Raw genomic sequence first — 15,120 nt, 5'->3', positions numbered from 1 at the left:
TATCAAGTTGAATTCAAGAAATAGAAGCTGGAGGAAAGAGAAAATCAAGTTAAAGATTAGTATCAATAGAACAAGGTAAGTATATCAAGATTTCAATATGTTTTTAAGTTTGTTATTATTGACAAAGCATGGAAATAATGTTATAGTAGAGTTTTCTTACATAAGATCCTATGTTCTTGATATGTTAGTGAAGATAAAATAAGAGAAAGTGATGAGAAATGGTGTAGAAAAAGAAAATAAGGGTGTTATAACATGGTAATTAATATCTTGTATTAAAATAGTTTTGGACAGCAGCAGTAGTCTAACTTTGAAAAATCATCAAAAATTGTAAAAATCTAATTATAGGATGAATAAAATATGAAATTAAATCTTATTAAGTCTAGTTTCTTATAGAAGAAATTATGTAAGAAATGGAATTGTAAATCATGAGATATAATAAATTTTGTGAGACAAGGTCAGAATGATTTCGGGTTCCCCTGTTTTGAATTTGGAAAATCATAAAAAATTGGAAAAAAATAATTATGAGCTTAAATTTATATGGTTAGAATCCTAAATGAGTTTATTTTCAATAGAAACAAACGAAAACATCATTTGAATTCTGTACGAGGAGATAATTAATTTTTAGTGAAGAAGGGTCAGAACTATCAGACAGCAGAACAGGTGTACTTATTGGCTAAACCAAAAATTCTGAAAATTTTATGGTAATAAGATACATGAGTCTAGTTTCAGGGAAAATTATTGGATCTTAATTTGGAGTTCTATATCTCCAGATATGAATAATTTAGTGACTATGACATAGATGGACAGCTTGAATATTCATAAAAGTAAATAATAAAAAAATATAGATAATGTTACTTACAAGTGTGTTATATACATTAAGGATGTGGAATGGGGTGGAGGAGGAGGAAAACATATATGAATATTCATTTAGCATGGCTAATTTGCATATTTTAGGCTCAGGGACTAAATTGAATAAAAGTAAAACTTTATGGGTAATTTTGTAAAAATTTTAGAAATGATCAAATTACATGAAATGGATTAATTTTATTATTTAAATTATAAAATTGAATGAAATTATTAATTTAATTCAAGATAGGGGGAAAACATGTTTTAGGGATTAAATTGAAAAGTTTTGAAATTATTGTAAATTTTGATGTTTTATAGAATTCATGGATTGTTATCAATATGTATGAGAATAGTAGCTGGAAATAAGGATTAAATTGCAAGAATTTTATTTTCCTGACCTTAAGGATGAAATCGTCATTAATTAAAAGTTTAGGGGCAAAATGGTAATTTTTCCTAGAGCATTAATTAAATGCATTAGAATATGAAATGAATGAAAATGATGATCAAATTTATTTATAAAGATCCGGACGACTCAAATATGAGACTTGATCGTGGAAAAGAAAAGATCGGATTAATGAAGTTATAAACACAAACAAGTAATGAGGTAAGTTTATGTAACCTGAATTGTATTTTAAATACTTGAAAAATGTGGTTATGTGATAAAAATATGATTTGAATGTTCAATTCATGATAATTGATGAAATATTGCTAATACTCGATATAAATTGAAAATAAATCCCAGTTGAATGAAAGGAAAATTCGATGGATCTCTGAAAAGGAATTGACGGTAAAAAGGATCTAGCCCGGACGGGTGATCCTATTCTGATATAGCCCTCCCAAAGAATACGTGTAAAATGGATTTAGCCCGGACGGGTAATCCGAATTAGGGTCTGAAATTAGGCTGGACTGGTAATCCCGACAATACTCTATGAGTTTATATTACAGGGGATTTAGCCTGGACTGGTAATCCCACTATAAGGATGAGGTTCGCAGGAGTGTGCTCTCTGATATGAAATGTGTAAGACCATGGTTGAAAGATACCATGGCAACCTGATATGAAATGTGTAAGACCATGGTTGAAAGATACCATGGCAACGTGATATGAAATGAATAAGACCATGGTTGAAAGATACCATGGTAACGTGACATGAAAAGAATAAGGCCATGGTTGAAAGATACCATGGCAACATGATAGAAAATGAGTAAGACCATAGTTGAAAGACACTATGGCATTATGTCAAAGATAAATAAGACCGTGGATGGGAGACGCTATGGCATCTATTGAACAATTGATATTCAGGTAATACGTATCAGATGACGAATGGTTATATGAAATGGTTGTGTGAAATGTTTACAAGAACTGGTCATATGGAAATATATGTACAAAATAGTTGTATGAAATAATTATGAAGATAGATAAACGAAATAAGTATAAGTAGATGGAATATAATTTATGTTAAGTTTGATATAAACTATTACCGGAATAAATATACATAAAATATATGGAAATGATGGAGCATGAAATATTGATATAATGAAATGAATGATATATGCTTATGAAGAAACGGTAAGAGCATGATATGTTTCATGACATGTACATATATGATTATATTTGATATGTTGATACAAGGAAATTATGTAAGTTGAGACAATTATTAAACTCAAGTGCGATATGTCGAGAAAATAAGTATATCAATGTTGAATTTAGATGAAATATGTGCAAGTATACTAACAATGATGTTGTTTGACGCTTAGACAAGTGCCAAGCTATTGATTGAATGGTAACATGTTTAATTATAAGGAGCATTGAAATAGTAAGTACTTAGATGAAAATAAAATTTAAGATTTTGCGAAATCTTTTTCTATGATCCCGATTTAATTCCGGTTGGTTTCTAATGTATGTTTGGGGCTTCGAGGGCCCAATAGAGAGACGTTATAATTATTTTCAAAATATGAATAATAAATGACTCAGAATTATCTGAAAATGTTCAGTAAACTCCGGTAATACCTCGTACCCTATTCCAGCAGTAGATACAGGTAGGGGGTGTTACACTCCTTGTCCGACGAAAGCATTATTGCTAATTTAAGCAAAATATTGTATGGTAAAACATCTTTCAATAAACTCCAATTTCAATCACCATTTGGTGTAACGATTGAAACCACTGACCCATGTATGATTCTGCCACTATTCTTCTTATCAACTTAATTAATCAATCAATCAGTGGCCTAATGTCAACCATCCATGCATCCCTTCAAAAATCAAAATTTTCACCATTTCCAATATTCCAAACCATTCTTTGATGAATCATCTCCCGTACTTGGCCTATTCCTTTCCAAAGTCTTGAGCAATTATTTCGCTTGATAAAAAGTTGCAAAATTTTGTTCCATCTATATTTCATACACAGGACTTACACCCACAAGTTGTCCCCATGTGTCATCACCTAGAACCCAATTTTCATAAGAAAAGCTTCATTTTGTTTTGGGTACATTTTATGCCAAGCCCTCTTCCCGATGTAGGCATGCAAACCTGCTCCCACTTAACTAAATTAATTCCTTTTTTATTTGGTAGATTGTCTCAAGTGAATTGATGTATTATCCTCTCCAACTCCTTACAAATACCCTTTAGTAACCGTGTTAATTGTATGGTGTACATCGGTAAAGCTGACAAGATTGGTTTAACCAAGGTGATGCATCCAGCTAAAGAGAAAGTCTTGGCTTTCCACCCTGATAACTTCTACTATAATTTTTGAATAATATATTGATACATTCCTTTAAACACCTTTTGGTGAAGTAATGGGACACCCAAATACTTTCCAAGATCATTCACTCGTGCAAAACCATATCACTCAATTGTTGTTTGAGGTCATCTTCAACATTCTTTGAGAAATAAATTTCAGTCTTTTGCACACTCACTCTATGGCCCGAGCAAGCACAAAAATCATTGATAATTTGATAAATAATACTCATTTGTTCCATTGAGGCCTTAACAAACAAAATGAGATCATTTGCAAACAATAAATATGAGATGCTCGTGCTATTTCTAGTAAAAAAAATTAATTTCCACAGACCTAAATCCATTGATTTACAAATAGTTTAAGCTAGCCTTTCCATACATAAAACAAAAAGGTAAGGGGATAACAAATCACCTTGTCAAAAACCTCGAGACAGAACAAAAGAATCCGTCACCTTCCCATTCCATACCACCCAAGTTGAGACCAAGCTAGCACAATGCATAATGACAGTTCTCAACTTGGTCGGAATCCTAATATTGAGTAAAGTATCCTCAATGAATCTCCACTCTAACTCGTCATAGGCTTTTTCTAAGTCAACTTTTATCACTAACCATCCTCTCTTCCCAAACTTACTCATCATTGAGTGTATAATTTCCTGAGCAATAATAATATTATCTATAATGTTCCTGTCCGGCACAAAACTCACTTGGTTTGGTAACACCCATTTCAACATAAACAATTTCAATCAATTCACAATCACCTTTGTAATTATCTTGTGCAGAACTGTGCACAAACTAATAGGCCTTAGTTGATGGGCAATTTTTGGACTCTTTACCTTCGGTATCAATACAAGAAGCGTGTTGTTGACCCATCTATCAAACTTTAGACCATGTGCTTCGTGGATATATCGTAGCTTCAGTAATTTGGAAATGGTTGGTTTGGGAGAAGAAACTTGTTGAATTCATAACTATGCAGATTCCTGAATAGGTGAACCGGAATCTTTCTAATCTCAGTTACTTTGCTCGAGATAGTGCTAGTTGGAATATTCTCTTTGGAGTATTATGTTGGAACCTATGGAAGTATATGACTAGATTCACTTTTTATGGTAATTTTGTAGAGCTTGAATTGGTATCAGAAAGGAGTTTGCGACTGCAGCAACAATGTATTGGTGTGATGGAGTATACTGATAATAGTATCATAAGCAGTCGCTCGAGGAATGTGAAGTCAGCTAACTGGAGGAAACCTGATTTGGGATGGTACAAGTTGAATATTGATGGTGCTCATAAGTCCTTTACTGGTGTGTCTGCTTGTGAGGGTGTTATACGGAATTGGAAGAGAGAATGGGTTGTTGGGTTTTCTAAACTCATTGGCTCATGTTCAATACGGGAAGCAGAGATGTGGGGTATGGTTGAAGACTAATGCTTGCTTGGAAGAGTGGACAACACCGACTGATTCTCGAAGTGGACAGCATTGATGTTATTAACGTACTAACCAACAATGCTAAAGATGGGGAGATCAATTTCATTCGAAAAGCTCGGGACTATTTGAAGGAATGGGATGTGGTTATCCAACATATTTACAGGGAGGGTAATAAACTTGCTGATGGCCTAGAATCGATGGATTGGAGACAAACACTGCAAAGTGTTTTCTATTGTTGTCTTACTGATCAACTTGGTGCTGATATTATTGGTGTTATGACACCAAAAATTGTAACTATTTTATTTATGTGTTTCTTCTTCTATGATAAAAAAAATGATTAATTTGGTGTTTAGAAATAAGGGCAAACTACAGATAGTCACTTAATTATCAATAATTTATTTTAAGCACTCAAAGTAAAAAGGTTATAACTTAAGCACCCGTGTTATATAGTTTTGTCATTTTGGTCACTCTGTTAAAATCACAAACGGCAAGTTGACGTGGCAGTTAACAAAATTAATATAATAAAAATTTTAGCTTTCAATTTTTACATATTATATCAATTTAGTCATAATTTTAAAAATTAACTCTCAAAATTTACGAGTGATATCAATTTTATTCTAATTTTTATAAAAATACATAAATATTTTTTCTAAAAAATATAAAGATATAAAATTAAATTGTTGACAAGAAAAAGTAATACATAAATAAATATTTTTTTAAATATAATAATAAATTTAAATTTTATATTAATATTAAATAGAATAAAAATCCGCCTCCCCCTCTCCCCCTGAACCTTGCTCTACTAGCGTCCCCTCTCTCTCTCTTTGCTGCAAATTAAGGAACATAAAATTAGTTTTTGCAAATTACCTCCAACTAAGAACAAAAGTTACAAGATTCATCCCCAGGTGAAATTGACTTGCTCCAAACCTTACTACTTTTTCATTATAAATATCTATTAATAGAGCTTCCACTGCAAAACTATCAACCATATTGCATTCACCATTACAAAACTAAAAAAAAAATACATGAGCATAAATAAAGAAGTAAAAACTAAATAAAGACATACCAATTGATTGGTAGAATAAAACCTCATTATTACCACCATTGCAATTCTCATTCTCCTTGTCATTAATGGTATTACTATTAGGACAATAGGACTTTGAAGACGATGGTCTTCATCCAAAGCTTCAGGCTTTAGATGAAGCATCATTCCAAGAATATTAACAATGAACATTTAATGAACGCCCAAGATAACACTTTTAGTTGAATTCTACAATCACTAGTTCATTTTCTTCCTTCCTTCCTTCCGCACTTGTTGAACACATAGGAATCTAATGACTCCAACTAAAGATTACCCTTTCAAGATTAAAAGAAGAAGAAGAAGAAAATAAAAAAAATAAAAAATAAAACCAACATGAAAATTATTTGTTTTTCAACTGCTGGAAAGAGATCCGAAGGAAAGGGACAAAAAATGAAGAGAGAAGTGGAGTACAAAGGGTGTGGGGAAGAATGATGGGGTGAGGGAGGGTTTTTAATTTTGTTTAATATCAATATAAATATTTTTATTTAATATTAATGCTAATATAAATTTTAAATTTATTATTATATTTTTTGAAAAATATTTATGTATTTTTATATATTTTTAATTTTTATATATCATTTTTTGTCAATAATCAATTTTCTATTTCTATATATTTATTATTATATATTTTTAAAAAATACTTATGTATTTTATATATTTTTTAAATTTTTAGAATTAGGATCAAATTGAGAATATTTGTAAATTTTGAGAGTTAATTTTTTTGAAATTATGATTAAATCGATATAATATGTAAAAGTTGAGGGCTAAATTTATTATTATACCGATTTTTTAACAATTAAGTTAGCTTGTCGTTTGTGATTTTAACGGGAGTGACCAAAATTACTGAACTATATAGCATGGGTGCTTAAATTGTAAACTTTTTTATTTTGGATGCCCAAAATGAAAATTTTTATAGTTAGGTGACTATTTGTGTAGTTTTCCCTAAAATTAGTATAAAATCAATTTTTAATAAAAATATTTAAAAATCAACGAGTTTATTTTTTTAAGGAAATTTTATTAATTCATTTAATAAATGGAATTATACAATTAAGGAAAAAATAATAAACATTGGTATTAGATGATTAAGGACAAGCTCCATCAATACAACAAAAGCTTTAACATCAACATCAATAGACACATTGACAATTGACAACTTTTACGACATATTTGAAGTGATTGTGATTTTAAGCACTTAATATAATAAGGAAATCAACCGGATGGTCCAAAGCAACGGACAAAAATCGACAAAATACCCAAGCATTCACCAAATAGAAAAGGACAATGACAAAACCATCCTTAAAATCACTTCCAAAAGCAAGATTATATGCATAAGCAACAGGAAAAAATGTGCTATAAGAGCAAACAAAAGCTTCTAAAAGTGAAAACTATTTAAACAACGAAAAAAATATAAAATTCAAGACACCATGGGTTCAAACCGACTTGTGAAATCATTTATTATTTTGAAATTGACGGAGAGTCACTCACCTTTCAAAAAAAATTGTTAGTAGTCGATGGATTTTCAATGACAATAAATATTGTCATTTGTCCAACACAACTTGTGAAGAGAGCAAATATACCACAAATAGATCAGCAAATTAAAAAGAGAAAACACACATAGTGTGAATGAAAAGAAAAGGGATTGATGTGAGGGAAAAAAAGTGGACGATAGTTAACTCGAAAGTCGACACCATCATTGGATAAAAAAAAAGACTTGAAGAAAAAAGAGTGTGACTTAAATTCAAGTTGTACTAGTTGTGTTATTGTTAAGATTTACTCTCTTCTTAATTGACAAAAAAAAAATCTATCCATTGATCAAATTTTATTTTTTAAATTTTCTTATTAACCATAAGTTGGTGTACCATATGTATTTAGTATTTACATTATTTTATAATTTTATTTTAGAAATTATATTTAATTTGAGTAGATCATGTTTAAATTAGAAAGATTAATGTCGGGGTGTAAGAATAGTTACTACCCGAGGGAGCGGCGAGGGCCAAGAACAGGTCCGACTACTGGGGTTGTAACTGTAAAAACTAATCAATGAGGCGAGGGAGAGGTAGTTTTGTTTGCTTTAGAAATTAGAAACACAAAATCGGGAGAAATCGTGTAGCCCCTTGGGCTTATCTGGAAACTTCCACACCCTTCTCGTCATTTTCATTTGCCTTCCAGACATATCGTCTTCTTTTCCCTTAAATCAAACACTAAACCCCTTCAAACACAACTCTATCTTCTAGGTTCTCACAAGTTTTTCATTTTTTATAATCTTTTCTGCGGCAAAGCTACAGCAACGAATAAAGAAGCTCTGCGATAAAAGCAGAGGTTGAGTAAGAAGAAGATGGGTGTAGATTATTACAAGATTCTACAAGTTGACAAGAATGCAAAAGATGATGATTTGAAGAAAGCTTATAGGAAGCTTGCCATGAAGTGGCACCCTGATAAGAACCCAAATAACAAAAAGGAAGCTGAGGCCAAATTCAAGCAAATCTCTGAAGCTTATGAGGTAAGCTTATCCCTTTTTCGTTTTTTATAAATTCATTTATTTTGTGGATTCTTAAAGTTCAAAGGAAAAATTGGGTTGCTTTTATTTAATAATTAGGATGATCATCAATCAAGTTTGGTGGTTTCTCTTTGCTTATTGAGACTCTGTATCAAAATCACATGCTTGTCACCTAGGTCTCCTTAATTCAAACTATGCGATTGCCCATCTCATCAATTGAAAATTTGATCTTTACATATATAGGAAGTCAAAATTTAAGAGGAAAATATGACCAACTTTCATGTTTGCAGGTTTTGAGTGACCCACAAAAGAGAGCTATCTATGACCAGTATGGTGAAGAAGGGCTAAAAGGCCAAGTACCACCTCAAGATGCTGGCGGACCTGGTGGAGCAACATTTTTCCAAACCGGAGACAGTCCAAATGTGTTCAGATTCAACCCCAGAAATGCTAATGACATCTTTGCCGAGTTCTTTGGGTATTCTAGCCCCTTTGGGGGAATGGGCGGCAGTGGGATGAGAGGTAGCTCAAGGTCATTTGGTGGCATGTTTGGTGATGATATATTCAGTTCGTTTGGTGAAGGAAGGCCAATGAGTCAGAATCCTCGTAAACCTCCTCCTATTGAAAATACGTTGCCTTGTAGCCTTGAAGATTTATATAAAGGAACCACAAAGAAGATGAAGATTTCTAGAGAAATTGCAGATGCTAGCGGGTATGCTTCATTTTACTAATTTGACTTCTTATCTTCCTTTTTGTATGTGTTTTCGAGTTTCCAGCTGAACGTTCATTGAATTTGGTTGATATCTTTCTGAAGTAACAAGAAGTATCTATTTATTGAAATATGTTTGCAGTACTATTAATCATTCAATTATTGGTTTTCAATGATATATTGAAGCGTATTTGTTAACTTCCTAATTGATCTGTTTTAGTCTATAAGTAAGCAGTAAAAGAGAGCTGAAGAGTTTGTCTTGATCATATTTCGTACATGTTTCTAAATAACATACCTATCCGAGATAAGATCGTAACATGCCTGATAATGCCAACTATTTTCATGGCTGCTGATGGTTCCCTTGCTAACAAGGTTGTCTTAAAAATTTGTCTGTGTTGCAGGAAGACATTGCCAGTGCAGGAAATCCTGACCATTGATATCAAACCTGGTTGGAAAAAGGGAACAAAGATTACCTTCCCTGAGAAAGGAAACGAACAACCGAACACAATCCCTGCAGATCTTGTTTTCATAATAGATGAAAAACCTCACAGCACATTCACACGCGATGGCAATGACCTGGTTGTCACGCAAAAGATATCGCTGGCCGAAGCATTAACAGGCTACACCGTTCATCTTACAACATTGGATGGAAGGAGCTTGAACATCCCCATCAACAGTGTGATCCATCCAAACTATGAGGAGGTAGTCCCGAAGGAAGGTATGCCAATTCCCAAAGACCCATCGAAAAAAGGGAACCTCAGAATCAAGTTCAACATTAAGTTCCCAACAAGGTTAACTGCAGAGCAGAAATCTGGAATCAAGAAGTTATTGGGACCATCGGGTGTACTTTGATTTAGGAAAAATGAAAAGATATGATCAGTAGGAACTTGTGAATACCTGCTTCTGATCATTCCACCACTCGTATGGAAAAGGATGCCTGATTTCTAGTGTTTTGTTTACTATTAGTGTGTGGTTTTAATAGTAATGCATTTGTCATTTGAGAATAATAAAGAACTTTCAGTCTATTTTGTACCGCTGAGAAGAGAGCAAAGTTTTTAAGACCATCAACCTGGGACTATAATTCCAACAAAGTTTATTAAGAGATTGATCTATGTTAAAGATCATGTCGTCATATTCTTTGGATTTTAACCGTGCAAATCCCTCCCTTGCATGAGTATTAGGATGAAAGAAATCTGTTAAGAACCTTTCTCCATATCGCAAGCCAGTTATTCAATTCCAAATTGAATTTGTTTTGCTTTACTTACCAACTTTTTTATAAATATAAATGCACATTCGATAAGATTATACCGAATGACGCAAAGCAAATACATTCAGCATGTTATCAATGATAGAGGGATGCAATACAGTATATGAGTTTGTACTTAAATTAGTTCCTCTTATCCTTATAAACTTCAAGAGCATTTGACCATATTGATGTCACCATATATTGATAAACTATTGGGAAACTCTAATCTCTTTCCTTCACAAAATTTGATTGTTTCCAATGAACCAAACTTCTTAAGTTTATGCATGCTCCAAAGAAGTAAAATGCATTCTTCAATACTTGACTGAATCTTTATATGTATTCAAGCGTGGATTAGGCAAGTCATCACACTAATCACAGTTTAACATTGATTACATTCTTTATTTTGATCCAAAACTAACAAGTTGGTCTTCAAAGGAAAACCAATCATTGCCCACTCTTCCACTTAATATCAAGTCGCCACAATTATTACTTTTGAAACTTTTGGGGTTATGAATATGGTAAAGAGTTTCAACCTTTTGCTATTTCAATATTTAAAAGTCTTTTGTTATAGTTAAAATGCCATATCTCATAGTCAATGTTTGGTTTTGCAAAGCAAAATAAAACATCTTGAGATAGATTTATATTTCATTTACAATAAACTTTTTTATTTGAATTTTAAATTATTTGAATCAAAATCCAATGCATCCTACTTTTATATTTTTATATTTTTCTTGCGGGATCTAAGTTGTAACACCTCTAACCGGTATCTATCGCCGGAGCAAGGTTACGGAGCATTACTAGAGATTACAGATCAAATAAACATACATTTTATATAATATAACATTCATGTCAAAAATTAATCAAAATCAAACATATTATCCCTTATATGAGCCTTTGGGGCCCAAATTACGTGTTAAAAACAAGTCGGGACTAAATCGGGTACTCAAAGAATTTTTCAGAAAACATTAAAATTTTCAAAGTTGCAGGGGACACACAATCGTGTGGGCATTTGAAATAGGGACACATGGTCGTGTACCAGCCCGTGTTCGTGCCTGTATAACTCTTAAACTTGGGCCACACAGCCAAGCCACACGCCCGTGTGCTAAGCCATGTGTGCATACTGACTTGATATAGGGGACACACGGCACACGGCCGTGTCACTTGGCCGTGTGTCACACACAATTGTGACACACGCCCGTATCTCTGCTTATGTGGACGAAAATAGGTTATTTTCTAAGCCACATTTCTCACCCAAATTGATACCAACCTGGTCTCAACAATTTACAAATCAATAAGCCATAACAAGACATTCAACACAAGCTAAAATCAAGTCTGATACATGTAATACTACCATATACAACCAATATACTCATAAGTACCTCTAATGACAACTGAAAATAAGTCTACCAATAACCAAACTTACCTATTTAATTTACCTAACTAAGTTACCAAAGTTCATTTTAACTCAATTATATATATATCACTTATACTAACATCACACTCATACTTTATATTCATATCAATATGTATGTTGGTTATATAAACAAAATATTATTCATAACATTGACATAAGCTAAATTTTGACCAAAATCGAACAAAAGCCTATACATGCTATATAAACCGTATTTAATGTTTCAAAAACTACCGAGATAAGCTGGATAGTGTGACTTGAGTGCTGATCCAATCATCCAACCTTCTAAAAATCTATAGAGATATTAGACAATACAAATAAGCTTAATGAAGCTTAGTAAGTTCGACGATTTAAACAAAAATCTTACCGAACCTAACATAACAAGTAAAATAAATAAAATCATTCATATCAATTCCCTATCATTCACTGACAATTTCTTGTCATTCATAACTTCTATTAATAAATACATCCATTTTCATATCAATAATAACATGTCTTTCAAATTCATTAGATAAATCATCTTACCAAAATTTTTTCATTCGAAAAATGACTTACTCATAAGAGTACATCGTTAACAGAAGCTCATAAGAGCTAGTCTTTCTGAATACACAATAAAAGCTCGAAAGATGAACAGAAACTCGTGAACATAAGCTCATAAGAGCTAAATAGAAAGTAAAACATGAGAGTTCACAACAAATGCTTAACCCTGATTTACTTGGAAAAAATGGCGTTGTCTCCTTCCAATACCATCATACACCAAAATACGAATGTACTCAAATCTCGCGTTCTATTCAATCCAAAATTCAATTCAATATTATAATTCCAACAATAATTCAATTCCAACAATAGAATAAATAAAGGCATAATTGCAAAAAAAAACCCTCAACATTTGAGGGCTTTTGGTTTTGTGCCCTTAACCTTTTTATTTTTTGATTGACACTCTCAATGTTACGATTTTTTCAGAAATCAGTCCACTTTTAACGGTCAATGTGAGTTGACCGTTAATCAAATTGTAGGTCAACATAGTAGCCCATGTGGCATGCCACATAAGCGCACACGTCATAAATGACGTCACCTGTTTAACAAAAATTCTTCTCTCATTTTCTCTCTTGCCGAACATCACTTTTTTTTTCAAAACACATGGTTGCTACCATTTTTTTTCTCTCATTTCCTCTCTTGCCAAACACCATTTTTCTTCTTCAAAACATATGGAAATCTCCATTACCATGATTATAATCATGCTTTTGTGTAATTTTTGTAAACCCACCCCACACTTTCAAGTTTCGACTTAAATTCATTGTTTTTTTCCCCCAACTATCGGCTGCCATTTTTTTCTCTCATTTTCTCTCTTCAAAACACAACATTCTTGAACATGTTTTGTCGTTCATTGATCTTCATCTTCAAATTTTTCATTCTTGAATGTCGATATAATACTATGTATTATTTGTTATTCCTCTTAAATTTCTACTTTGGTTGCTGCGGGAAGTTACTCATAATGATTCTTTTCTGATATTTGCATTCATGTAGATTAAGAATGACACAAAGAGGCCTATATACTGTGCCTTGATACGGTTGTTACAGGACAAAGATCTATCTGTGAGGGTATCTTTTAGAAGTTTGCTTTTCCTTTTTCATCATGTTTCCCTCCTCTCTCTGCCCCTTAATAATAATCTATTTATGAAGGTTGTTGTACTCACTCACTATGTTGTATGTTATTTTAGCTGGCTGCCTGCAGATTTTTGTGTTTACATGTTGAAGATGCAAGCTTTTCAGAGAAAGATTTTTCTGATCTACTTCCTATTTGCTGGGTTTCATGTTTTAATTTGGTCAAAGAAGTTCAAGAGTTTGATTCGAAGGTAATTCTGTTGTTGTTTGTTGTTGTCTACTACTTGCTTAGGCATTTTTTTTCCTTTATTATTTTTAGAAGAAAGACTAATGTATCTTATTAGATTGTGGAAAATTTCTGGAATCTATACTCAGAGCTTTGGAATTTCTTTAATGCATGCATGATATCTGATGAAAAAGTTTAATCAATCTTCATGTTCAAGAATGGAAATTTTGAAGTTAGATCAATGAACGACTGAACATGTTTAAGAATGTTGTGTTTTGAAGAAGAAAAATAGTGTTTGGCAAGAAAGAAAATGAGGGAAAAATTTTGTTAAATAGATGATGTTGTCGAAACCATTTTTATTTGAAAACAAAACGGGGATCGACTTTTTGAAAACCAAATGTGGAGTCGCCACCAATATTTTATTTAAGTGTGATTGGGTCACCTAATAAAACACTTTGTTTTATTAAAATCAATTTTGGTCTACGTAAATTTGAGAAAACGGGTTCGGGAGCTGGTTACGTATGAGGAAGGATTAGCATCCTCACTACGCCTAAAATTGGTACCAAATTGATTAAGCACTGTCCTTATGTCTAAGATTTAAAGCTATTTTTGAAATATGGTTCATTTTAAAACATTTGAATTGTAACACCCTTAACCCGTATCCGTCGTTGAAACAGGGTTTCGGAGCATTACTAGAATTTACAGATCACCTAAAAAAATTTAATTAAATACTTACCGATTCAATGCATCATATAAATAAATATATTACCATTCAATCAACAACTTGGCACTTGTATAAGCATCAAACAGCAACATTGTTAGTATACTAGTACATATTTCATATAAATTCAACATTGATATCCCTATTTTCTCAACATATCACACTTGAATTTAATAATAATCTCAACTTACATAATTTCTTTGTATCAACATATCAAAGATAATTATATATGTACATGTCACAAAACATATTAATTTCTTATTGTTTCTTCATAAGCATATATCATTCATTTCGTTATATGAATATTTCATGCACCATCATTTCCTTATATCTTATGTATATTTATTTCGGTAATAGTTCATATTAAACTTAATATAAATTAAATTCCATGTACCTATACTTATTTCATTTATCTATCTTCTTAATTATTTCATACAACTATTTTGTACATATATTTCCATATAACCAATTCTTGTAAACATTTCACAGAACCATTTCGTATAACCCTTCATCATCTGATACATATTACCTGAATATCAATTGTTCAACTGATGTCATAGTATCTCCCATTCAGGGTCTTATTTATCTTCGACATGATGCCATAGTCTTTCAACTATGGTCTTACTCATT

General features: G+C 32.1%; 1 protein-coding gene across 1 annotated transcript; it reads left to right on the top strand.

The window, feature by feature from the left end:
- Window positions 1-8,112: 8,112 nt before the first annotated feature.
- On the top strand, window positions 8,113-10,306 carry LOC107913941 (dnaJ homolog subfamily B member 13). Its single transcript, XM_016842618.2, has 3 exons — window positions 8,113-8,578; window positions 8,866-9,284; window positions 9,683-10,306. The coding sequence occupies exons 1-3, from the start codon at window positions 8,414-8,416 to the stop codon at window positions 10,131-10,133; spliced, it is 1,035 nt and encodes a 344-aa protein (XP_016698107.1). The 5' UTR covers window positions 8,113-8,413; the 3' UTR covers window positions 10,134-10,306.
- The last annotated feature ends 4,814 nt before the right edge of the window (window positions 10,307-15,120 follow it).

Source organism: Gossypium hirsutum, chromosome A05 (assembly GCF_007990345.1).
Source record: "Gossypium hirsutum isolate 1008001.06 chromosome A05, Gossypium_hirsutum_v2.1, whole genome shotgun sequence".
NCBI lineage: Eukaryota > Viridiplantae > Streptophyta > Magnoliopsida > Malvales > Malvaceae > Gossypium > Gossypium hirsutum.
The sequence above is the reverse complement of the archived record's forward strand: the minus strand, read 5'-3'. Positions and strand labels throughout refer to the sequence as shown.